The sequence below is a fragment of the Amblyraja radiata genome, chromosome 1 (assembly GCF_010909765.2).
Source record: "Amblyraja radiata isolate CabotCenter1 chromosome 1, sAmbRad1.1.pri, whole genome shotgun sequence".
NCBI classification, from domain to species: domain Eukaryota; kingdom Metazoa; phylum Chordata; class Chondrichthyes; order Rajiformes; family Rajidae; genus Amblyraja; species Amblyraja radiata.
Window position 1 is genome coordinate 141,793,828 of NC_045956.1, and position 26,999 is coordinate 141,820,826.

At 43.5% G+C, this 26,999-nt stretch overlaps 3 protein-coding genes across 5 annotated transcripts in view; 2 read left to right on the forward strand and 1 right to left on the reverse strand.

The window, feature by feature from the left end:
• Positions 1-9,967, forward strand: part of LOC116979948 — a 47,578-nt gene extending 37,611 nt beyond the window's left edge. The window contains exon 5 of the mRNA XM_033031906.1: positions 8,421-9,967. Coding sequence (XP_032887797.1) covers positions 8,421-8,586 — 166 coding nt within the window. The 3' untranslated portion in view covers positions 8,587-9,967. The remainder of the gene's footprint in view (positions 1-8,420) is intronic.
• Positions 9,968-11,505: 1,538 nt separating this feature from the next.
• On the reverse strand, positions 11,506-18,714 carry nudt2 (nudix hydrolase 2). Of its 2 annotated transcripts, none has more exons than XM_033031960.1 (3): positions 18,362-18,714; positions 18,158-18,308; positions 11,506-11,855 (listed from the first exon to the last, which is right to left on the reverse strand). In XM_033031960.1, exons 1-3 carry the CDS (start codon positions 18,467-18,469, stop codon positions 11,530-11,532), a joined length of 585 nt encoding a protein of 194 aa, XP_032887851.1. In that variant the 5' UTR covers positions 18,470-18,714; the 3' UTR covers positions 11,506-11,529. The 2 variants fall into 2 exon arrangements, with proteins under 2 accessions (XP_032887851.1, XP_032887842.1); XM_033031951.1 differs by having other exon boundaries at positions 18,158-18,313; positions 18,367-18,713.
• Positions 18,715-18,802: 88 nt separating this feature from the next.
• The window catches only part of kif24 (kinesin family member 24), a 94,802-nt gene continuing 86,605 nt past the window's right edge, over positions 18,803-26,999 (forward strand). For both annotated transcript variants that reach the window (XM_033031925.1, XM_033031936.1), the window contains exon 1: positions 18,803-18,992. The gene's annotated coding sequence lies outside the window, so the exon portion shown is untranslated. The remainder of the gene's footprint in view (positions 18,993-26,999) is intronic.

Here is a 26,999-nt window from a genome sequence, read left to right on the forward strand (position 1 = left end):
CCCAGGGATCAATCTCGTGAACCTACGCTGCACTGCCTCAATCACAAGAATGTCCTTCCTCAAATTAGGAGACCAAAACTGTACACAATACTCCAGATGTGGTCTCACCAGAGCCCTATATAACTGCAGAAGAATTTCATTCCCATTAATTCGAGAATCTTTTATAATTTTTCCTGTAGCCACTTCCCCTTTAACTCCATCTTTATACTCCCAATTTGTCAATCCCTTCACCCCCACGATTTAGTTTAAACCCACACGTGTAGCCCTAGCAAACCTGCCTGCCAGAATGTCGGTCCCCCTCCAGTTAAGGTGTAATCTGTCCCTTTTGTACAGGTCACCCCTACCCCAGAAGAGATCCCAGTGGTCTATAAATCTAAATCCTTGCTCCCTGCACCAGCCCCTCAGCCACACATTCAGATCCCCTGTCTCTCTGCTCCTGTCCTCACTTGCACGTGGTACTGGAAGCAATCCAGAGAAAACCACACTAGAAGTCCTGCATTTCAGTCTTCTTCCCAACTTTCTGAAGTCATGTTGGAGAACCTCCTTCCTCTTCTTCCCGATGTCGTTTGTGACTACGTGCACAACTACTGCCGGCTGTTCACCTTCTCTCTCGAGGATGTTCAGAATTCAGCTCGTGACATCCTGAACCCTGGCACCAGTGAGGCAACAGACCATCCTCGCATCTCGCCTGCCGCCACAGAATCTCCTGTCCGCTCCTCGGACAATGGAGTCACCCACCACTCGGTCTCGTCGGTCAAGTCCCATCTCCAGGATTGGAGCCACCGACGTGTCCGCCACTCGGACTGGAAACATCGCCTCCCCGGACAGATCCCAAGAGGGCGTACCTGTTTTCATTAGGCACAGCCACCTGGGTCTTCTGCACTCCACGATTTCCACCCTTCCTCTCCGTCACACACCTTGGTTCTTCCCGTAACCTCGGCGTGACTACCTCACTGTAGGTCCTGTCCAAGAAACTCTCGTTTTCCGGGATGGCCCTGAGGTCATCCAGCTGCTTCTCCAGCGCCCCAACAAAGGAGGAGCTGGTGCAGGATACGTTGTAACTTTGTTAGCGCTGATTATGTGGTGACTATGTGCCTTGTCTCATGTGACAATAAAGTGTTCAATTCCGTTCCATTCCATGCAAATCTCAGCAAATTAATTCCGATGTCAGCATAAAATGTTAAAGTGCATTAAAGTGCATTAATGTATGTATTCTGGAATTACCATGAAAATAAAAGGATGGACTTTAGAATCTGAATAAGAGAAAATAGAATTGTCCCCATGGATTAACCAGCATTTGTCCCTCAAACAGCATCAGTAAAGCTGGCCGTTTATTTCCGTCTGTGCGATTTTGCATAGCGTACATTCAATGTTGCATTATATAATGGCAACTTCAAAAACAGTGAGGTTTACTTTTTGTATGTTCCAGGGGTATTTTTACATTATAAAAAAATGCTTAATAATAGATGAAGCCAGTGAAATTATCTGATGCATTTTTAGTTTGGTTGCAGCATAGGATCACAAAGTTAATCCCTGGGATGGCGGGACTGTCATATGTGGATAGAATGGAGCGGCTGGGCTTGTCTATATTACTAAAAATCTGATCTTGACTGCTTTTGGCCCACTGTGGTGCGATTTCCGAAAGAACGCCGCCACCTACGGCCGTCATTTTTGGACATGTCGCTCAGAGACCCCCTCCGCCTTCCTGGACCGGAGGATTTTTCCCATCGATGAAAAATCAGAGAGATATTAATGTTTTAAAACAATACCCAGTCTATCTGCTGCTCCCGCTGGCGGCAGGGGGAGGGACTATAAAACCCGGAAGTGTCGTGCCTCAGTCAGTCTCTGCCAGACCCAGGAAGCGAGAGGATCACGGCTCTCTGAGCTGCGAATAACACCGAACGCACGTCTACTCCATGGTGAGTCCCCTCGATGCGGTTGTAAAGTGGCTGCAGCCCAATTGTTTGCCTCGCCTTTTTAAAAAAAGTTTGTGTTCACAAAATGAATTTTGGTTGTCGGATGGCTGCAGCCAAATTGTTTGCCTTGGTTTGGCTTTTAAAATTGTTGCAACAGTTGGCCCACAATGTCTATACTAGCCCTCTGGAAACTAGTACCTTCAGCCCGCAACACCCATACTAGCGCAACTGACAGCCCCCCCCCCACTGGCGAGCAATATTGGAATTGGTGGGGAGGTGGAATATTGCGTTGGTGATGCTGGGTACCAACGGGTCCCACTTAGTCTAGTATACTCTGGAATTTTGAAGGATGAGAGGGCATCTTATTGAAACGTATAAGATTATTAAGGGATTGGACATGCTAGAGGCAGGAAACATGTTCCCGATGTTGGGGGAGTCCAGAACCAGGGGCCATAGTTTAAGAATAAGGGGTCGGCCATTTAGAACGGAGATGAGGAAAAACTTTTTCACCCAGAGAGTTGTGAATCTGTGGAGTTCTCTGCCTCAGAAGGCAGTGGAGGCCAATTCTCTGGATGCTTTCAAGAGAGAGTTAGATAGAGTTCTTAAAGATAGCGGAGTCAGGGGATATGGTGAGAAGGCAGGAACGGAGTACTGAATGTGAATGATTAGCCATGATCACATTGAATGGTGGTGCTGGCTCGAAGGGCCGAATGGCCTACTCCTGCACCTGTTGCCTATTGTCAAATGTACAGGGAACCACAGCATAAACGTGGCCCTAATTAGAGTGCCCTTGACAATTAGAGAGGGGGGGGGTTATCTTCTGCCTTTGCACTCTTGACAATGAGCATAATCAGTAAAAGAGTACAATAAATTTCAACTGTACCATGCACTTGGTTTTTGAATATTATGTGCATGCATACTTACATATCTCACAAATTTATAATTTTCTGTAGCCTTGAGCTTCTCCTGTGTGGATTCCATAACACTGGTACAGACCGTACACTCTGTAAATTTACACTACAATGTAGAATTATGAAATCCACACCCAAATTCCTGATGCACCTCTCCTCCCAGAAATCTCGACCAGGAATATGGATATATAAAGCCTCCTATTCTCCAATACTAAGATTTGTGCAGGATTCCCAACTTAAAAGGTCTTTGTAAAGGCACAGGATGCATCTTGGTGCTTGATGCATTTCGTACAAAGGAACAAATCATTTCTATTCCAGTCACTCCATCTAAGGACTGGAAATCTGCCACTGGTGCAGAATAAAATGTTAGTTCTTCACAAACAGAATAGGGGGGGTGGGGAGAATTGGCTCAATCAGCACTTTGCCAAGCTGTGTGGAGAGGTCATGTGGCTCAGTGAAGTCTGGAGATTGTTCACATGTAAGCTTTGTTTACTCAATATATGTTCTCCCTGCCTACTTGAAAACTGAACAAAACATTTGGCACAAACTATTATTAATCATTATATGTGGGAACTAATTGAAAGGAATATGACATTTTAAAATTGTGCATTTGGTTTGAATTGTATTATTGTCTCCTTTTATTCATCTATTACTGGAAAATCACATTCGATTAACGTTAATACATAACACCTTGATTATCAGTGGAATAAAATGATTCATATTTTGGTCAATCGAATTATTTTATATTTACTTTTTTTATTTGTATTTTCAAAAATCATGATGCCTAAATGGGAGTGATTAATGCTGAGCATAACAGACCAGAAATATTCTTGATGGAATTTTAATCCTGGCTGTATGATGAAAAATTGCTAGTACAGCATTTAAATAGCTGCAGAGAGTTATCCAATCCCATGCCCACCTGACAATTGCAAAGGCCATCATAATCCCCACAGAACTAGCCTTCATAACCAAAGATGTTTTGTCCTTTTTTATCTACGGGCCGAGCACCTGTTATAGGCTTTACAGCACCGTTTATTTGGAACTACCAGGCAGATCATGGCCTCAGGTTTCACTCTGGATATCTCTACATATTTAAATAGATGCTTCAGTAAGGTACTGAGCATCTGTCACATCGTTCACAAAGATCTCTTACAGACGAAACATTGATCTGTATTCCAGACTAACACTCCATGTAGTTGTATATAATCCAATGAGGTAAAACACAACACAAATCTGAAGTAAGTGATATACAAAAGCCCAGTAAAGCAGCAATCTTGTTTAAACCAGAGATGCACAAAAGCCACAATGGAATATCAGAATATTCCATCTATGAGAAAATATGAATGAACTGCAAAAAAATGGCAAAGCTTGCAAGTAAGATAAAGGCTAATAATAAAAGTTTTTAAACCTATATTAATAGTACTCTATTGATCCCGTTGAAAGAAGGATGTTAATGGTTTTGAACCAGTTCTGAGAACAGAAGGATATTTGAACAGAGTAATTTAATGTAACTTTGTTTAAGCTAGGTCATGTCTGATTAATCTAGTTGAATTTTTTGAAGTCAGTAATAAAGTTGAGAAGAAATTCAATTAAATTTGAGGAAATATTCAACATGTTTCCAAGCAACTTAAAATTAAAATAATATACACTCATTTTGACAGGATTTGTCATATGTGTTTTGCAAGGATGTTTTTTGGAGCTTTTAGTTTTTATAATGTCTGTGAATGAGTTATATGGTATGGAAAAAGGCCCTTGGCCCAACTTGCCTATACGAACGAAGACATTTCTAGGAGCTAGTTCCCTTTGCCTGTTTTTGGCTCATATCCATCTTAACCATTACTAATCATGTCGTCTAAATGTCATTCAAACATTATTATTGTAGCTCCCTCTACAGCTTCCTCTGGTAACTGGTTCCATACCCTCCAAACTCTGTAAATGTTGCCCCTCAAGCTCCAAACATCGCAGAATAAAAGAATGTATCTTTAGAAAGGAGAGGATGAGGAATTTGTTCAGCCAGAGGGTGGTGAATCTGTGGAATTCATCACTGCAAACGGCTGTGGAGGCAAGTGTTTGGGTATTTTTAAAGTGGAGATTGACGGATTCTTGATTAGTAAGGGTGTCAAAGGTCATGGGGAGAAGGCAGGATTATGGGGTTGAGAGGGTAAGATAGCCATGATTGAATGGTGGAGTAGACTCAATGGGCCTAATTCTGCTCTTATGTCTTATGAACTTATGAACTTTGAAGTCTTTCCCCTCTCAGCTTAAATCAAACTCCTCCAGTTTTAATGCGTAGGAAGGAACTGCAGATGCTGGTTTAAACCAAAGATAGACACAAAATGCTGGAGTAACTCAGCAGGACAGGCAGCATCTCTGGAGAGAAGGAATGGGTGACGTTTCAGAAGAAGGTCTGAAGAAGGGCCTCGACCCAAATCGTCACCCATTCCTTCTCTCCAGAGATGCTGCCTGTCCTGCTGAGTTACTCCAGCATTTTGTGTCTATACTCTAGTTTTAGACTCCCCCATCCAGAGAAAAAGAATGGGAAAAATTCACATCATCGATGATCGTTGCAATCTTGTATTCCATAATGACTCCCTTCAACATCCTGTAGACACAAGGAACTGCAGGTGCTGGAATCCTGCATACAATACAATGTGCTGCAGTAACACTGAGTCAGGTGGCATCTCTGGAGGACATGGATAGACGATGATTCGGGTTGGAACCCTTAACATGAATAAACAATGTTTTGGGTCGGGTCTCTTCTTGGTCAATTATGTGGTGTGTTATTATTCAGGGCTGCCAACTCTCACGCTTTGAGCGTGACACTCACGCATTTCAGCCAATTCTCACGCCCTCACGCTGAAGACATAATTCTCACGCTGAATTCAGTCCCTGCACAGCAAAGATCCTATAGTGGAGCTGTAGCGGAGCTATAGGATCTTTGCTGCACAGTTTGTCTCAGGTTTGCGCCACATGACAATGATCTATCTGCACGGATTGGGGAAGCGCGTCGGTCCCGGGCAGCGGGTGCCAGCGCTTTTGTGCGCCGTCTGCGAGCGCTGCGCTTCCGGCTGCCGCGGCAACCTCGCTCCCTCCCTCTCTTCAACTCACACGGCAGCGCCAACGCCGCCAATCCACGCTACACCGTGCCCGCCAGACGGCCGGGGAAAGAGAGGGAGGGGGGAAAGAGAGAGAGAGAAAGAAAAAAAGGGAGGGATGGAGGCAAAGAGAGACAGGGGGAGGGAATGTAGTAAGGGATTGAAGGAAGGGAAGGAGAAAGGGAGAACGAGGAAGCGTGAGGAAAAGAGGGAGGGGAGGACAGAGAGGAGGAGAGGAAAGAGAGGGAGGGGAGGAAGAGGGAGGGAGGGGGGGAGGAAAGAGGGAGGGATGGGGGGAGGAAAGAGGGAGGAGGGAGGAAGGGGGAGGAAAGGGTGTGTGTGTGTCTGTTTCCCTGTGTGTGTCTCCCTGTGTGTGTGTGTGTGTGTCTGTCTCCCTGTGTGTGTGTGTGTCTGTCTCCCTGTGTCTGCCTGTCTCCCTGTGTGTGTGTATGTCTGTCTCCCTGTGTGTGTGTGTGTGTCCCTGTGTGTGTCTCCTTGTGCATGTGCCTCCCTGTGTGTGTGTCTGTCTCCCTGTGTGTATGTGTGTGTGTGTGTCTCCCTGTGTGTATGTGTGTGTCTGTCTGTCTCCGTGTGTGTGTGTGTCTCTCCCTGTGTGTGTGTGTCTCCCTGTGTGTGTGTGTGTGTCTGTCTCCCTGTGTGTATGTGTGTGTGTCTGTCTCCCTGTGTGTATGTGTGTCTGTCTCCCTATGTGTGTGTGTCTGTCTCCCTGTGTGTGTGTGTGTGTGTCTGTCTCCCTGTGTGTGTGTGTGTGTCTGTCTCCCTGTGTGTGTGTGTGTGTCTCCCTGTGTGTGTGTGTGTCTGGCTCCCTGTGTGTGTGTGTGTCTTCCTTTGTGTATGTGTCTCCCTGTGCGTCTGTTGTCACATACTGGCCTTAGACAGGGCTGCCAACTCTCACGCTTTGAGCGTGAGAGTCACGCATTTCAGCCAATTCTCACGCTGATGACAGAATTCTCACGCTGTCTTCAGTCCCTGCCCAGTTTGTCTCTTTGCGCCACATCACAGCGGTCTGTGCAGTCTGGGGAAGAGCGTCAGTTGGCGGCTGTGAGTGACGTCGCATCTCTTCTCTTCTCTTCTTTCTTGGTTGGATGTGCAGCCGCCGACAACATGAAGCAGCCGGAGATAGAACTAACCAGGTGAATCAGTTGTAAAACATGGGAGGACCATAATGAGGCCAAACATCAAGGACAGGGTTCGGCAACCGACGGCACACGGTCTGAATCCAGCCCGTAACCCGAAAAACCACGTTTTTTTCCCCAATTCGTTTTCGCAGGGTCGGGGCAGGCGAGCCGACCTGAGAACTGCAGCCAGTCCCTGGGACGCGGGCTGATCTGGGAATGGCAGCCAGTCCCTGGGCACGCAGAATGCCAACTTGATCATTATGGACAAATTGGGCCAGCCATGTACATGTTGTATAACTCTGACTCTATGAAGATCTGAATGGGCTTAGAATGACCATTTAAGCAAAATTGCCCCCACTTTCCCCATTTTGATTCTTGAGATTAATATCCCTTTGCTCTGTTAACAGCGTTAAAGTACTTATGAGGTCGAGTCAGGAAAGGGAACATGTTATTTATTTTTAGTTTGCTTTAATTTGTTAGTTGATTGTTTGTTGAGTGCCATCATTTTTGAAATGGTCTTAAAGTAACTTAACTGTTATAAAGCAGTAATAAGTGATTTTTGTCCAAACAATTGGAACTTGCATAAAATGTTTGCATTATTAGCAGGACTGCCAACTCTCACACATTGAGCGTGAGATTCGCGCATTTCACAAAATTCTCATGCTCTCACGCTGATCACAAAATTTCTCACGCTCAAATATCTACGGGTGCTGAAATTTCAAAATTAAGCAAAAATTGTTTTAGAGGTGAGTAAAAACCATGACGGGAATATCAGGTGAATGCATAGTCTTTTTCCCAGGATATGTGATTCAAGCACTAGAGGGGATTGGTTTAAAGCAGGGCTATCAAACTACCGGCCTGCGGGATGATTTTGGGGGAAAAAAAGTAGTTTAGTTTTTCCCATGCAGATGGTGTGATAGGTGAGACACGACGGCAGTGGTCCTAGCACCAACCCCCCTCCCCCTTCCTCCCTGAGGCACGGCACACACCTCCCACCCTCAGCTCCGGCGGCTCTATGTCCGTCGATCGCTCTGTCCACACCCCATGGAGTTTAAACCCCGGCCCGGAGCCAGGAGCGGACCGGGTGCCGCCTCCGGAGCCTACTATAGGAGGGGGAACACCCCCTCCCACACCCTCCCCCCCTCGTTCGCTACGCTCCCTCGCAATTTCTCACTCTCAACTCTCACCCAATGTTGGCAGCCCTGTATTATAAATATTAAGATGGTAACCTGTTTTTATCTTCAGAATTTGTCAGTTTAATTATAGATTTTAAGACCAATGGTTGAACTTAATGTTCATAACACCATCCATATGTTTCATTGATACTTTTAAATATGTATTTCTTGACTTTTAAAACAGAAAGAAATTAAAGGCTGGAATTGTTGCTGACTCAGATGAGAAAACGTCTTTGACAACTGGACTCAAACTCCAACATGATGTTTCTCGTTCCCCATCTTTAAAACACGGAGAAATACTGATTGAATGGAAAGATGGCAAGATAACATCCCTTTTTGATCATAATTGAGATAATAACTATTAGCTTAATTAGAATCAGAGATAGTTATTGCATGTATTTGAATGAGATATGGAGCAATGGAGTAATGCCTTATACTAATGCCTTATGCCTTATATGTAATAAATAATCCAAACTGATGTATAGTGGTAATACTTGTTTGCCAACATTTTCTGGAGTGCAGTGTCCCAGGAACCCAGGGGGTTCATTTAAACTTGCTGCAGTTTACACATTTCCTTCAAGAGTGTTTTATTGTCATATGTCCTGAAACGGAAGAGTGAAATTCTTTCTTGCAGCAACATAACAGATATGCAAACATAGTTCTCTGTAACTACCATCATAAACAACAAAATACTCATTTCAGGAGGATTGGCATTTAGTAGAAACTTAGATAACCTGAAGCGTCATCCTGCGAGCAGCTCTCACTACCACATGCTGGCCTTATCTGCAGAGAACAAAGGGACCTTGCACATTTAGAACCTGCTTCAATAACTGTACCCTGGCCAGAAATAGCATACATCTGAATTTTGGATGCTCAGTTTCAATGTGTAAACTATCTTGTTCTATGTTCCTGAATGTTTCTCTAATATCTTTTCATCTACATCATTTATTCCATCAACTTCTTTGCCTTTGGAAGTTGGGAAGAGCAAATTAATGTGCTTGTTTTTCCATTTGGTAATCAAGACAGGCAAGTACTTTCACTAGTTGTATGTCCTATTTTCTATGCTGAGAAAGATCATAGTGAGAGATGACTTTAATAATGGGATTAGCATACATAGGTGGTAATTCGTGTGGGGAAAACCGGTAGGAAAAAAAAGAAATTAAAGCTGAACTTAGTTCTGCCCTATATTTGGTCATATCCCTTTCAAAAATGAAAGGTAAACACCTGCAGTTTTGGATTGTGAGAAATTGGATCCTCTTCTCTTGGAGCTGGCTCGAAGGACCGAATGGCCTCCTCCTGCACCTATTTTCTATGTTTCTATCTGAAGCAGCTACGCAGAACATGGCTGAACCATGAATTCCACCCGGATAATGGTCTGACACAGGCCGAGTTTTCTTGAGAGGCTAGGAATTCATTTACATCTTTAACAAGACACATTTGAATTGCTAAACAAGTATTTTTTTTAAAGTCCTTTTTTGTAAAAAAAAAGTTTCTTCTAAACAAAGGGATGATCTAACCCACTAGACTGTGCTATACTTTAGGTATCTTATGTAAAGATGTTATAAGGAATGTTGAAAACCAGTCATGCAGAATTAGAAAATTATGTTCTTTTAAGCATATTGCTGAGATGGAAATCTAAAATTGTTTTACATTTTTATAAAATAGATCAGATTAACACTGAAAAATATAGTTTCCTGTAAAATCTTGCAATAAAACTGAATTTAGTCTATAGAAATTAGTAATATGTCTATATAATTTACAATATGAATTCTGCAACAGTAAATGGTGATGTGTGTAGGAAAGAACTGCAGATGCTGGTTTAAATTGAAGGTAGAGACAATACAATACGGTTTTATTCGTCACATTGCACATAAAGTGCAAGTGAAATGAATTTGTCAGCAGTGGTACAATGATAAAGAACACCCAAACACAATAAAAATTTACCACAAACATCCACCACAGCATTCATCACTGTGGTGGAAGGCACAAAAATTGGCCTCCTCCTCCATTTTCCCACGTGGTCGGGACCTCAAACCTCCGCAGCCGTCGCTGCGGGCATCCAGATGGTAAAAGGACAAAGTAAAAGTCCATGGAACAGAATCGGCTCCTCCCCACCGGAGACCGCGGCTTCAGGCTGGTGTAGGCTGCAGGCCGGCGGTCGAAGATTTAAAGTTCGCGCCGCAGCCAGAAGCACCGCAGGCTGCAGGGCCGACAGATAAAGCTCCCCTCCAGGGATGCCCGGCGAGGGCCCCCGCTCCTGATGATAAGTCGCCACCTCGCCCGCGGTAGAAGTTGGCTGCGGGCCGGCATTCGGAGCTTCTTCTTCCCCCCGGGTCCCCAACGTGAGATCCCGGGCTGCAGACGCCGCGCCAGCTAGAGCTCTGCAGACCGCGACTTCAGGCTGCCGCGGGCCAGCGAAACGGAGCGCTCCCCACCCTAGTCGTCGTACTAGTTTCACTGTTAACCTGTTGAGTATCACTGTATGTGTAACTCGTCATCACCTAGCCCACAACCAACAATGGACCATCGTAGGTTCCACCTTTCCTTGATCATTGCTACTTTTTGCAAATCTTTCATTCATTTGCTCTATATCACTGTCCATATCTCTTTGCCCTTTCCCCTGATTCTCAATCAGAAGTGTCCTGACCCAAAACATTACCTATTCCTTTTCTCCAGAGATGCTGCCTGACCCCGCTGAATTACTCCAGCTTTTTGTGTCTATGTTCGGTTTAAACAGAATTTGCAGTTCCTTCCTACACTTATTTATTTCTAAGCTCTAACCTGTCGAACTCATGTATCTGCCAGGATGACACGCAAAACCAGGTTTTTCCATTTATTTTGGTACACGTGACAACAATAAACTAATACCAACCACACTGTCCCATTTAAGTTACTTTTCCACGGCTCGGATATCTGAACAGTCACCAGAGAGAGGTCTGCACATCTAATGATGACCGCAATGAATATGAAGTACAAAATATGTAGAGGATAGGATGTTGTATTAATAAAATATAATTCATGAATCTGACAAACGCTTTCCGAAGACATTCGCCAGTTAGTTTCCTGTCCACATTTAGCAACAGTCATGTTGAAATATGTATGTGGAAATTTGGCAAGATTGTTTCTTTCTCTCACCTTTGTTATGTGTCAAGATTTGAAGAGTAACTTAAGCAACACAATGAAGATTTGGTGACACCTGTAAAATTGTACTGGTGCCTTGAAGTAACTTCGGAATGAAGTAACAAAATAGTAAGAAATGCCTGCAAAGCTGCAGTAAAATAACTCGAGGTCTTTTATTTATTTTCACTGGTCTTGGCACAGATGAACTGGTAAGCTTCTCTCAGTACTTCCTGCATTTCTTGATATTGAGCAAGTTTACAAGCCTCATCTACATTTAACCAGCGGAATGTCTGATGCTCATCCGAAAGCTTTATTTCTACATTACTGTCCTTTAGTTCTGCTAACCAATAGATAACAATTTTGGGTACATTTCTCACGTTGTATTTCATTTCTTTTTTGTAGCCTTCAAGCAAATTGAAATCTTTGCTTTTTAGTCCTGCTTCTTCTTCTGTTTCGCGAAGTGCCGTTTGAAGGTCATCCTCACCCAGATCAACGTGCCCTATGTAAGAAACAGGACATATTACACTTTGTCCTCACTGCACACCAAATTGTTTATCAATACAAATTCATTTTATGTGTAAGAAAGGACGGCAGATGCTGGTTTAAATCGAAGGTAGACACAAAATGCTGGAGTAACTCAGTGGGACAGGCAGCATCTCTGGAGAGTTTCGGGTCGAGACCTGAGAAGGGCCTCGACCCGAAACGTCACCCATTCCTTTTCTCCAGAGAAACTGCCTGTCCCGCTGATTTACTCCAGCATTTTGTGTCCAGCTTCATTTTATTTTAGATTAAAACAAATAATTCTGGAAATGCTCAGCAGGTCGTGACATCTGTAATGAGGGAAACAGAGCTAGTATTAAAGGTTAACACCTTTGTTCGGAGCTGGACAATTCTGCGACAAGCTGGTTCTTTGAAATTGATAGGTTCAATGTTGAATCCCGAGGTTTTTAATGTAGCTTAGTTGTAAAATGTGCTGTTTCTCAAGCTCAGCATCAAATGTAATAATGCCCGTGAATATAATAGCAAAAGGACAACATAAATTTAAACTTGTTTGAGTAACCAAACATGAGATAAATGTAAATAAACAAAACTGAGCACTGAAGACTTCTCTGCAGATAGCTTACAATAGCTGATTTTTCATGAATGGGAAAGAAAGAGTGACACTTACATGACCCCAGACTTACACCAACATTGTGAAGATTATAGCGGGCGCGGTGTTGTCCGTTAAAGAACGAGGCAGACACGAAGTTTGTCCGAAATTCTTGTCCTTTATTACTACACAAATTCTCCTCACTCACCAACACCGTGCACACACGATTAACCCTTAAATACTCCCCAGGGACACCCGTGACCCCTACCTCTCGTCAGCAGGACACGTGATCCCCCCCCAAGAGCCGAAGTTTACGTACAACGCGTGGCCCACCACCCGGTGCCGCCACATTATACTTGTATCATCTGATATCTTTGAATTTGGTGCCATCTGCTGGACAAGAATAGCGAGTCTCATCAATCAATTGAAGAAACCTCGAGCTTCACAGCAGAAAGCAAAGCAAGCAAGATAAATTATTCCATCTACTTTAAATATGAGAATACAGGTCAATGAACCCAAATTCATATTTTTACTAATCTCTGGTCTGATTTGATGGCAAGGATTTCAGCGGTAAACTCAGTGGAGAAAAAAATTGATAATTTTCAGATTGGCAAACAATAACCATTGAGGTGCAACAAAGATTTGTGCTGGAACTTTAACTATGTACAAATTATAATAATGACGGGCGAAGGGATTGATGGTGTTGTCGCTGACAGAACAAAGATAGGTTGGAAAGCAAGTTGTGTGAAAGACGCCACAAAAATGGATCAACCAAAGGGGTAAAGAGAGTTGGCAGATGGCAAATATGGAGAAACAGGAGCTTATCAACTTTTGTGGGAAGAATAGAAAAACCGAATCCTGTTTCATTGGAATGCAGCAATACTTTGGTTTCTGGTTGCCCTCAGACATGAAGTACAGATTAGCATTCAAGTATAGCAAATAACTAGAAAGATAAATGGAATATATGCTTTCATTGCAAAGTATAAAAGGTAGATAAGTCTGTATGCTGCTGGTGAGATCACATCTGGAATACTGCATCCAGTTCAGTTCCCCTTGCTACCACCAGAAGGAGCGTATCAAAGATGAGTACTTTTGCTACTCGGTGCTATACTGTGTGCTGTATTGAATAGAATATAATAATGATTTCTGAAATTAGTCCGACCAATTTAACACTAAAATCCAGAAGTTTCTGTCAGTGATGATTTTCTGTAGTTCCATGGGTTGCATTAATGAACCTTAATCAACAAATTGATGATGCACAGTCTTTTGCCCAGAGTAGGGGAATCAAAGACCAGAGGAGCATAGGTTCAAGGTGAAAAGATTTAATAGGAATCAGAGGGGTAACTTTTTCCACACAAATGGTGGTGGGTGTATGGAACAAGCTGTCAGAGGAGGTAGTTGAGGTTGAGACTATCCCATCATTTAAGAAACAATTAGACAGGTACATGGATAGGACAGGTTTGGAGGGATATGGACTAAGCCCAGGCATGTGGGACTGGTATAGCTGGGACAAGTTGGGCTGAAGAGCCAGTTTCCACACTGTATCACTCCGTGACTCTATGATAGGTATATTAACAATGTGCCACTCATCTGGCCAGTAAAACCTAATTTAAATATTGAATCTTGTTGAATGACACAAAGCTGCAACTGTTGCTTGAACTCACTGGCCCTAATAAACAAAATTCACAATTGAGGTATCAAGATTGTACACTCTTTCAAAGTTTTACAGTATGTAGGATAATAAATACATGTTCTTAAATCTTGTTTAAGAAGGAACTGCAGATGCTGGAAAATCGAAGGTAGACAAAAATGCTGGAGAAACTCAGCGGGTGAGGCGGAAGTGATGGTTTTTCTATTTCTGTGTTGACCTAATTTTAATGTTTTTTCATTCTGCAATTTGTAAATATCTATTAAAAAGTAAAAGTCTTTGCTCTCTGGCTAATAAAGACCAAACCAAAAATCAAGTTCATGGTCTACCAAGCAGCAGTGAGCCCTCTACTATATGCGTTTGAGTAATGGACAATCTACAGTTGCCCCCACAAATCGCTGGAGGATTACCATGAAAGCAATTGCTGCAAACCCCCCACCCCTCCCCCAACATCCATAGGTAGAACAGGTAAAACTAATGTCATTATCTTCTCTCTGGCCAACAGCAAGGGTCCAATCATACTCAACCAATTCTGGTGGACAGGTCACTTAACTTTGTCTGATGTCAGATACCTAAGACAAGCATTCCACTCTGTCAAGGCAAGATATCCCAGGACAAAGACAACAGACAATAGGTGCAGGAGTAGGCCATTTGGCCCTTTAAGCCAGCACTGCCAATCACTGTAATCATGGCTGATCATCCACAATAAGTACCCCGTTCCTGCCTTCTCCCCATATGCCTTGACTCCGCTACCTTTAAGAGCTCCATCTAACTCTCTTGAAAGCATCCAGAGAATTGGCCTCCACTGCCTTCCAAGGCTGAGAATTACACAGATTCACAACTCTGGGTGAAAACGTTTTTCCTCATCTCTGTTCTAAATGGCCTACCCCTTATTCTTAAATGGTGGCTCCTGATTCTGGATTCCTCCTTCATTGGGAACGTGTTTGCTGCCTCTAGCATGTCCAATCCCTTAATAATCTTATATGTTTCAATAGGATCCCCTCTCATCCTTCTAAATTCCAGTGTTTTCCAAGCCCAGTCGCTCCATTCTCTCAACATGTGATATTCCCGCCATCCCAGGAATTAACCACGTGAACATGCAGGAATTAACCTCGTGAACATGAACAAGAAAACACTTCAAGAATGTAGAGATCTGAGAAAACTGAAAACATAACATTACAACTGACTTCTATAAATCCTTAGAATGTAACAATTCAAAATAGGGATGATGCACGTCATCGAGCATCTCAAGTCTCCACAAGGCTAACATTTATTTCAAGAGGGCTAGCATACAAAACAGGGATGTAATGCTGGGGCTCTACAAGACGCTGGTCAGGCCGCATTTGGAGTATTGTGAGCAATTTGGGCACCATATCTGAGGAAGGATGTACTGGCTCTGGAGAGGGTCCAGAGGTTTACAAGAATGATCCCAGGAATAAGTGGGTTAACTTATGATGCACATTATGACAGCACTGGGCCTGTACTCACTGGAGTTTAGAAAGATTTGGGGGGAGAAGATCTGGATCTGGATGCAGTACGCAGTACGCTGAAAAGCTCTCGGCAGAGCATCACTCAGCACATCTCATTGAAACTTACCAACTAGTGAAAGGCTTGGATAGAGTGGACGTGGAGAGGATGTTTCCACTAGTGGGAGAGTTTCAGACTAGAGGTCATAGCTTCAGAATGAAAGGATGTCCCGTTAGGAAGGAGATGAGGAAGAAATTCGTTAGTCAGAGGGTGGTGAATCTGTGTAATTCATTGCCACAGAAGGCTGTGGAGGCCAAGTCAATGGATATTTTTTTAGGCAGAGATAAATTCTTGATTAGGACTGGTGTCAGGGGATATGGGAAGAAGGCAAGAGAATGGGGTTAGGAGGGAGATAGATCAGCCATGACTGAATGGCAGAGTAGACTTAATGGGTCAAATGGCCTAATTCAGCTACTACCACATGTCTTTACGACCTTGGTCAAACAGCAGAAAAAAAACAAACAAGCATAAGGTGTAATACCTGCCCCTTCCCCTTCTTTCTTGATGCTATGCAGGGAACTAAACAATCCTTCCAAGTGAAGCAGAGATCCACCTGCACTCCCTCCTCAATATGGGTTACATTGGAGAAACAAAGCTTGATTAGTTGACTATTTTGCAGAGCACCTGTGCCTTTCTGCACTGGCCAGCTAAAGCATCCGATTACATAGAAAATAGGTGCAGGAGTAGGCCATTCGGCCCTTTGAGCCTGCACCGCCATTTGATATGATCATGGCTGATCATCCAACTCAGTATCCCATCCCTGCCTTCTCTCCATACCCCCTGATCCCTTTAGCCACAAGGGCCACATCTAACTCCCCCTTAAATATAGCCAATGAACTGGCCTCAACTACCTTCTGTGGCAGAGAATTCCACAGATTCACCACTCTCTGTGTAAAAAATGATTTTCTTGTCTCTATCCTAAAAGACTTCCCTCTTATCCTTAAACTGTGACCCCTAGTTCTGGACTTCCCCAACATCGGGAATAATCTTCCTGCATCTAGCCTGTCCAACCCCTTAAGAATTTTGTACGTTTCTATAAGATCCCCCCCCTCAATCTTCTGAATTCCAGTGTGTACAAGCCGATTACATATCTTTATAACTCTCTTTCACTTCCACCAAACCATTTGTCCTCGGCCTTCTCCATTGTGATAGTGAGGCCAAACACAAATTGGAAGAACAATATTTCATATTCCATTTGGGTAGTTTACAACCCAACTGTATAAGCATTGAATTTTCCCAATTTCAGGTAACTCACACTCTAGTCCTCTGCTCCCGAACACACCCGAAACGTCGCCTATTCCTTCTCTCCATAGATGCTGCCTCGCCCGGTTTCTCCAGCATTTTTGTCCACCTGTCTACTACCTAAGTTTCTTCTCCCTGTTCACCCTTTTCACCCATGCTTCCCCTCTCACCAAGCTCCCAAAATTCCCATCTGGCTCCAGCCTCAATCTCCAATTCTATTATCTCTTATAGAAACATAGAAAATAGGTGCAGGAGTAGGCCATTCAGCCCCTCGAGCCTGCACCGCCATGCAATATGATCATGGCTGATCATCCAACTCAGTATCCTGTACCTGCCTTCTCTCCATACCCCCTGATCCCTTTTGCCACAAGGGCCACATCTAACTCCCTCTTAAATATAGCCAATGAACTGGCCTCAACTACCTTCTGTGGCAGAGAATTCCACAGATTCACCACTCTGTGTGAAAAATGTTTTCCTCATCTCGGTCCTAAAAGATTTCCCCCTTATCCTTAAACTGTGACCCCTTGTTCTGGACTTCCCAAACATCGGGAACTATCTTCCTGCATCTAGCCTGTCCAACCCCTTAAGAATTTTGTAAGTTTCTACAAGATTCCCCCATCAATCTTCTAAATTCTAGCGAGTACAAACCGAGTCTATCCAGTCTTTCTTCATATGAAAGTCCTGTCATCCCAGGAATCAGTCTGGTGAACCTTCTCTGTACTCCCTCTATGGCAAGAATGTCTTTCCTCAGATTAGGAGACCAAAACTGTACGCAATACTCCAGGTGTGGTCTCACCAAGACCCTATACAACTGCAGTAGAACCTCTCTGCTCCTATACTCAAATCCTTTTGCTATGAATGCTAACATACCATTCACCCTCTTCACTGCCTGCTGCACCTGCATGCCTACTTTTAATGACTGGTGTACCATGACACCCAGGTCTTGTTGCATCTCCCCCTTTCCTAATCGACCACCATTCAGATAATAGTCTACTTTCCTGTTTTTGCCACTAAAGTGGATAACCTCACATTTATCCACATTATACTGCATCTGCCATGATCTCCCTCCTCCCTCACACGGTTATATACTGGCAATCTTTCGTCTCCCGCCTCGGCATATTATTTTGCCTCCGTTCTGCTTTTGTTTTGTTCCAGATTCCAGCCTCTCTTCTCATCACACACATTCCCACCTGCCCGCTCAAGCATCCCCATCTGTGGCAGAACTTGGCTTCATGTGTTGTTTCAGGACCTACGGACCAAGTAAGTCATCCCCTAACACACAGGACTGTCTCACCTTTAGGAGGCGTCCAGTGATGCTGACCGTAAGAAGTTTGCAAGAGTAGGAACTCGATTGCTTCGGGTTTGGAAGCGTATAACCTCCTGAAAATGATCAATCCACAGGCCCTGAGAGTCATGACTGATGCCGGATCTCCTCCAACACGCAGGAAGCAAAGATCTTATAGCTTCGCTATAAGCTTCGCTATAAGATCTTTGGCAGGAAGCGTTGGATGATTAGCAGCGGCAGCGACCAATGAACCACAGAGTCAACCCTCCACTTGGAGTCGGATGCGGATGCAACGGAAACTATTGGATTCAAAATTAGCATCCTAGTATACTCGCTAACACGGAACTTTACCCTGGGTTATGACTATAAAGCCTCTGGACTACGGATATCTTTCTCCTTCAGGCACCATTGGCCCACTTTCCCAAACGCTCAGTCTTTGCAAAAAGGAAGGTAGACACAAAATGGTGTAGTAGCTCAGTGGGACAGGCTGCAGCAGCATCTGTGGAGAGAAGGAATGGGCGACGCTTCGGGTCGAGAACCTTCTACACACCAAAGATCTTATTGCGCCGGTCCAGGCCCATTATGTTATCAATGCTCTGATTGGCCGGCGCTGCCGGGCAACGTGATTGGCTGAAGATCAGACGTCCGCCGATCACTTCGCGTTGATTGGTTACAAGGGGCGTTCGGCATCGCCGCTCTCGCTGCGGATTGGCCAGTGAGTGCGCGGGCAGGTAGCGCGGGAGCTGGGTGCGTGGCTTTGAAACGGTCTGCGGCGTTGCCATGGGTTTCAGTGGCGCCCTGACTCCGGCGGGACAAGGCAGGATGAGAGGCTGCACCAAGGCCGGTATGTCGTGCTCGCTGAAGGCACTGAATTAACTTTGATAGCTATGATATTATGAGTCTCAAATTATAGTTGAAGGAACTTTCCAGTGTCATTGTTATTTCATTGTTATCTTTTAACCCTGCTTATTTATATCTCAATGTAAATATATTGCGTGTTTTTTAAAGTTTTTATTTATTTAACTTATTTTATTTGTTTGTTTATTATATTACCTGTTGAGTGATGTGTTTGCAAATGTGTTATGCTGCTGCTGCTGCAAGTAAGAATTTAATTGTTCCATTTCAGAACATGACAATAAAACATTCTTGATCGTGCACTCAAAATAATATAAACATAAGATTAGATGAAGAAGGGTTTCTTCCCGAAACGTTGCCTATTTCCTTCGCTCCATAGATGTTGCTGCACCCGCTGAGTTTCTCCAGCACTTTTGTCTCCCTTCGATTTTCCAGCATCCTTCTTAAACAGATTAGATGATCAAGCTGGTTAAAATGTGAATATGCATTGAATAAAGTTTAGCAATGTTACAAAATTTTGAGATTTAAAAAATCAAGTCTGCAATTTATCCCATCAGATAAAGCATAAAAAGAAGTTTAATTTGACACCTAATTCACTTTCATATCTTTAGTATTAAAAACGTTATGGCCATTTTCATACTCGGAAATTAGCATCTTGTTCCCTATTGATTTTCCATTGACTTAACACAAAAGCTGTGATTGAGGACAGTCTAAAGCCCATAACTTTATTAAAAATTAAGAGAACTGAAAGAAATTTTCAGTTATTATAGATTGAAGCATTCTGAACCAAATATTAAATAATCTTACTTGGATGACCTGAAATTAAAGCATATAATTAGTTAGTTACCCAATTGTAGCTAATTCCAAAATTCAATTACTAGATCTCAGATTCAGATTCAGATTCAATTTTAATTGTCATTGTCAGTGTACAATACAGAGACAACGAAATGCATTTAGCATCTCCCTGGAAGAGCGACATAGCAAATGATTTAAATAAATAATAATAAGTGATAATAAGTGTCTGGGGGGTGGGGGGGTGATTGGCAGTCACCGAGGTACGTTGTTGAGTAGAGTGACAGCCGCCGGGAAGAAGCTGTTCCTGGACCTGCTGGTTCGGCAACGGAGAGACCTGTAGCGCCTCCCGGATGGTAGGAGGGTAAACAGTCCATGGTTGAGGTGAGAGCAGTCCTTGGCGATGCTGAGCGCCCTCCGCAGATAACGCTTGCTTTGGACAGACTCAATGGAGGGGAGCGAGGAACCGGTGATGCGTTGGGCAATTTTCACCACCCTCTGCAATGCCTTCCGGTCGGAGACAGAGCAGTTGCCATACCATACTGTGATGCAGTTGGTAAGGATGCTCTCGATGGTGCAGCGGTAGAAGTTCACCAGGATCTGAGGAGACAGATGGACCTTCTTCAGTCTCCTCAGGAAGAAGAGACGCTGGTGAGCCTTCTCTAAATCTAAACATCTATCCATTTCTTAAGGAAAGATTAACATTTTTTAATAGCCTAAGTGTCCAAATAACATTCACACAAGAATTCACAATAAAACATGATTTTTAAATCTCATTGACATTAATTTATAGGCCAAATGGAAGGAATTTAGTGTTCAAATACTGTAAATTAATGGCCATTTAAATCAGCTTTCGAGTGGAATGCGCTGGTTTGGAACGCTGCCATCCGGTGAATTTGTACCCATATGCCTAGAAAAATACTGCAGGATTTAATGGGCCCCCAAATCAGCTACTTGCAACATACAATTTTGTACAAAGGGATCTTAAGAAGTGCTTTTTAATGTAAAAATAAACAGCCTACCTTGCGTTGTCCCCTACATGAGACATGTCCCATTGGCGGCGGTCGCGGGTTTAGAGGATGATTTTTAACCTACTATAACAATTAAATAAACCAATTTAGTTTAAAAATAGCTGCAGCAAACTAATGTCGCAGCGTTTTTTCGTCAGCAACTAAGTAGGCTGAACAACCTCGATTTGAATAGCCGAGAGAAAATAGCGTTTTAAACCCGCTCCCCTCTCAAAGGCGCCAAAATCGCGCACACGGGCAGCGACAGAACTGCAGCGCCGCTGAAGGCAAGTTTTGCAACATACCTATAAAGTTGATACACAAAACAGTACCGAACAAACTGTTTACTCACTATTCCTCTTTGCAGTTGTATAAGATGTTGGTGAGACCGCATTTAGAATATTGTGTTCAATTCTGGGCACCATGTTATAGGAAAGATATTGTCACGCTTGAAATGGTTCAGAAAAGATTTACGGGGATGTTGCCAGGACTAGAGGGTGTGAGCTATTGGGAGAGGTTAAGTAGGCTGGGTCTCTATTCCATGGAGCGTAGGAGCATGAGGGGAGATCTCATAGAGGCGTACAAAATCATGAGAGGAATAGATCCGGTAGATGCACAGAGTCTTTTGCCCAGAGTAGAGGAATTGAGGACTAGAGGACATACCTTCAAGGTGAAGGGGAAAAGATTTAATAGGAATCTGAGGGGTCACTTTTTCAGATAAAGGGTGGTGGGTGTATGGAACAAGCTACCAGTGGAGGTAGTTGAGGCTGGGACTATCCCATTGTTGAAGAAACAGTTAGACAGGTACATGGATAGGACAGGTTTGGAGTGATATGGACCAAGCGCAGGCAAGTGGAACTAGTGTAGCTGGGACATTGTTGGCCGGTGTGGACGAGTTGGGCCAAAGGGCCTGTCTCCAAACTGTATCATTCTATGACTTTAATATTTAAACTAAATTGAACTGTGATAATTGGGAGTTATCTTCCAATATGTTATCTTCGAATTATCACATATTTTCAAGAGAGAGTTAAATTTAGCTCTATGGGCTAAATGAATCAAGAGATAAGGGGGGAAAGCACGAATGGGTACTGATTTTAGATGATCAGCCATGATCATATTGAATGGCTCAAAGGGCTGAATGGCCTACTCCTGCACCTATATATATGATTTCAGCCTAAGAAATAAGTTGTTTGTACTTAAGTGATTCAGTTTTATAAAATGCAGTCAACACATTTTATGTACAGTTATCTTGCATGATACTGCAATATTTTTATTATATACCATATAAAAGCACGGTATTTTGATTATCACATGCCACATACAAAGTATAATGGGAGTATAATATAACATAAATGGTGATAAAGCCTGGGTTAGGGCAGGAACTTAAAGGCCAGTGGGCGGTCGGTGAAGAAGGGTTTCGACATTTGGCAACATGCCAGGATAGTTTTTTGAATCACTACTATATTTTAATTTAATAGTTCAAATATAAAAAGGGGGTATGTAGATAATGTAAAGATAGGGGAAGGTATAACAAATAATAACAATACATTTTTAATGCAAGATATTAGAATTGCAGTGAGGAAATAGTTAAAGCCAAAGTGCATACAACACAGAACAAAACATTCAGTCTTAAGAAGGGTCTCGATCCGAAACGTCACCTGTTCCTTCTCTCCAGAGATGCTGCCTGTCCCACTGAGTTGCTCCAGCATTTTGTGTCTACCTTCGATTTAAACCAGCATCTGCAGTTCTTTCCTACACAGAACAGTATATCACAGGAACAGACCCTTTGGCTCACAATGTCCCTGTCTAACATGATGCCAAGTTAAAATGAATCTCTGCCTGCATGTGATCCATATCCCTGCATATCCACGTGCCTCATAGGTGGAAGAGGTGGCAATTCACTGCTAGATGTTCCAGGTTGAGAGAACAGGCGTTGGACAGGACCGTTGTGACTGAGCAACATGAAGAGTTTACCATCTGGCAGATGCTTCTCCCTTTCCCTGATGCCACTATTCAGTTCATATGATGAATAGAGAAGCCTTTGGGCTGGATGGCTGAGTCTGGGGAGCTGGGGGTGAGCCATGTCTCTGTGAAACAGAACACACAGCGTTCCCTCATTTCCCTTTGGTTAAGCAGCCTTGCTGTTAAGTCCTCAATCTTATTTTCTGTGCTGTCCTCCATGCGTTAGTCCTTCTTGCAGGCTGCTCTGTTGGCCACATTTCAGTGAACAATAGAGGCCTCCCCGGTGTTTACAGCCATTGTATTCACTGTAAGTGTGATCCTCCATGATGTTGGGGATTCCCCTGCCATTGGGGATTACCTTGCAGTCCATAACTTCATAATCATAGAAACATAGAAATTAGGTGCAGGAGTAGGCCATTCGGCCCTTCGAGCCTGCACCGCCATTCAATATGATCATGGCTGATCATCCAACTCAGTATCCCGTACCTGCCTTCTCTCCATACCCTCTGATCCCCTTAGCCACAAGGGCCACATCTAACTCCCTCTTAAATATAGCCAATGAACTGGCCTCGACTACCCTCTGTGGCAGGGAGTTCCAGAGATTCACCACTCTCTGTGTGAAAAAAGTTATTCTCATCTCGGTTTTAAAGGATTTCCCCCTTATCCTTAAGCTGTGACCCCTTGTCCTGGACTTCCCCAACATCGGGAGCAATCTTCCTGCATCTAGCCTGTCCAACCCCTTAAGAATTTTGTAAGTTTCTATAAGATCCCCTCTCAATCTCCTAAATTCTAGAGAGTATAAACCAAGTCTATCCAGTCTTTCTTCATAAGACAGTCCTGACATCCCAGGAATCAGTCTGGTGAACCTTCTCTGCACTCCCTCTATGGCAATAATGTCCTTCCTCAGATTTGGAGACCAAAACTGTACGCAATACTCCAGGTGTGGTCTCACCAAGACCCTGTACAACTGCAGTAGAACCTCCCTGCTCCTATACTCAAATACTTTTGCTATGAAAGCTAACATACCATTCGCTTTCTTCACTGCCTGCTGCACCTGCATGCCCACTTTCAATGACTGGTGTACCATGACACCCAGGTCTCGCTGCATCTCCCCTTTTCCTAGTCGGCCACCATTTAGATAATAGTCTGCTTTCCTGTTTTTGCCACCAAAATGGATAACCTCACATTTATCCACATTATACTGCATCTGCCAAACATTTGCCCACTCACCCAGCCTATCCAAGTCACCTTGCAGTCTCCTAGCATCCTCCTCACAGCTAACACTGCCCCCCAGCTTAGTGTCATCCGCAAACTTGGAGATATTGCCTTCAATTCCCTCATCCAGATCATTAATATATATTGTAAATAGCTGGGGTCCCAGCACTGAGCCTTGCGGTACCCCACTAGTCACTGCCTGCCATTGTGAAAAGGACCCGTTTACTCCTACTCTTTGCTTCCTGTTTGCCAGCCAGTTCTCTATCCACATCAATACTGAACCCCCAATGCCGTGTGCTTTAAGTTTGTAAACTAATCTCTTATGTGGGACCTTGTCGAAAGCCTTCTGGAAGTCCAGATACACCACATCCACTGGTTCTCCCCTATCCACGCTACTAGTTACATTCTCGAAGAATTCTATAAGATTCGTCAGACATGATTTACCTTTTGTAAATCCATGCTGACTTTGTCCAATGATTTCACCACTTTCCAAATGTGCTGCTATCCCATCTTTAATAACTGACTCTAGCAGTTTCCCCACTACCGATGTTAGACTAACTGGTCTGTAATTCCCCGTTTTCTCTCTCCCTCCCTTCTTAAAAAGTGAGGTTACGTTTGCTACCCGCCAATCCTCAGGAACTACTCCAGAATCTAAAGAGTTTTGAAAGATTATTACTAATGCATCCACTATTTCTGGAGCTACTTCCTTAAGTACTCTGGGATGCAGCCTATCTGGCCCTGGGGATTTATCGGCCTTTAATCCATTTAATTTACCCAACACCACTTCCCGGCTAACCTGGATTTCACTCAATTCCTCCAACTCCTTTGACCCGCGGTCCCCTGCTATTTCCGGCAGATTATTTATGTCTTCCTTAGTGAAGACGGAACCAAAGTAGTTATTCAATTGGTCCGCCATATCCTTGTTCCCCATGATCAACTCACCTGTTTCTGACTGCAAGGGACCTACATTTGTTTTAACTAATCTCTTTCTTTTCACATATCTATAAAAACTTTTGCAGTCAGTTTTTATGTTCCCTGCCAGTTTTCTTTCATAATCTATTTTTCCTTTCCTAATTAAGCCCTTTGTCCTCCTCTGCTGGTCTCTGAATTTCTCCCAGTCCTCCGGTATGCTGCTTTTTCTGGCTAATTTGTACGCATCATCCTTCGCTTTGATACTATCCCTGATTTCCCTTGTTATCCACGGATGCACTACCTTCCCTGATTTATTCTTTTGCCAAACTGGGATGAACAATTTTTGTAGTTCATCCATGCAGTCTTTAAATGTCTTCCATTGCATATCCACCGTCAACCCTTTTAGAATTAATTGCCAGTCAATCTTGGCCAATTCACGTCTCATACCCTCAAAGTTACCTTTCTTTAAGTTCAGAACCATTGTTTCTGAATTAACAATGTCACTCTCCATCCTAATGAAGAACTCAACCATATTATGGTCACTCTTGCCCAAGGGGGCACGTACAACAAGACTGCTAACTAACCCTTCCTCATTACTCAATACCCAGTCTAAAATAGCCTGCTCTCTCGTTGGTTCCTCTACATGTTGATTTAGATAACTATCCCGCATACATTCCAAAAAATCCTCTTCCTCAGCACCCCTGCCAATTTGATTCACCCAATCTATATGTAGATTGAATCACCCATTATAACGGTTTTGCCTTTGTCGCACGCATTTCTAATTTCCTGTTTGATACCATCTCCAACTTCACTACTACTGTTAGGTGGCCTGTACACAACACCCACCAGCGTTTTCTGCCAATCATATTTTATTTGCCAAGTATGTTTTGCAACATACGAGGAGTTTCATTTGCCATACAGTCATACCAATAAAAAGCAACAGAACACACAAAATACATTTTAACATGAACATCCACCACAGTGACTTCTGTATTCCTGGAAGGCAAAAAATAGTTCAATCTCTCCCTTATTTGTCCTCCAGCGGTCGGGGGCCTCTAACCTTCCGTTGACGGGACGATCTTACTCCCGTAGCCGGTGGCGGGCCTTCCTCGTCGGGGCGATCAAGTTCCTGTATCGGGGGGAATCCACTCCCCCGAGCCGGGCGATCTACCCTGGGTTGGGGCTGGTCGAACGTAGTGCGGCTTTTGGAGCATCCCGACATCGGTCTCAACCTGAGACTGCGAGCACCTTGATGTTAAAGTCCGCAGGCCGTGGTTGAGCGTCGATCCCAGGCAAGGCATCGGCTCTGTTGGCAAGACCACGCCCCCGCTGTGGGGCTTAAAGTCAGTCCAGAACAAGGCCTCCAGCTCCACGATGTTAGGCCGCAGAACGACCGGAGATACGATACGGAAAATAATCGCATCTCCGGCAAGGAAACAGATTGAAAAAAAGTTTCCCCTGCCCACCCCCCACAAAAAACAAACCAGAGAACATTAATACAAACTTTAAAAACACACTAAAAATAACAAAAAAAGGACGAAAAGGACAGACAGATTATAGTCGAGGCTGCCATCGAAGAACCATCTGGTGGAACAATGGCAACATCATTGCCATTGGTAGATCCAATAGAGCAAATGGATTTAAATGGACTAGTGGTTTGTCGTTTACAATCCTGATTTGTGGTGTTTCCTTTATCTGGAGAAGTTCAGAACTGTTGTGTTTGATCCTCTCCTGTTGTGCTGTTTGCAAAATATTGCCACACTTCAGCACCATTTTTGTGACATGAGAGACTTTATCAAATTCCTCATTGCTCAATAATTCATGTATAACATCCACTGCTCTACCCTCATCAATCACCTTTGTCACGTCCTCCAAAAATGCAATCGTCTGTAAGACTTGCGGATGAAGCCATGCTGGCGATCCCTAATTAGCCCATCCTATACATGACTAAAGCTCTGATCTTGTTATTTTCGGTTTTTCTATTTGCGCAAAAACAGTACGTGATAGCGCAACGATTTTTCGCCAGTTTACTCACTGTTCTCCTTTGCTGCGACTGCACCAATTTGTTCCAATAGGTGGTCTATTGTAAAAGGTAACGAGGTTTAAAA

Bases quoted from the DNA above. Each gene is read 5' to 3' on its own strand.
- nudt2 (XM_033031960.1), bottom strand. From the start codon at position 18,469: ATGCTAATTTTGAATCCAATAGTTTCCGTTGCATCCGCATCCGACTCC. The intron at 18,309-18,361 runs CTGCCAAAGATC...GATCTTTGCTTC, and splicing joins TGCTAATCATCCAACGCTTC to CTGCGTGTTGGAGGAGATCC. The intron at 11,856-18,157 runs GTGAGACAGTCC...TTTCTTACATAG, and splicing joins TCACTGGACGCCTCCTAAAG to GGCACGTTGATCTGGGTGAG.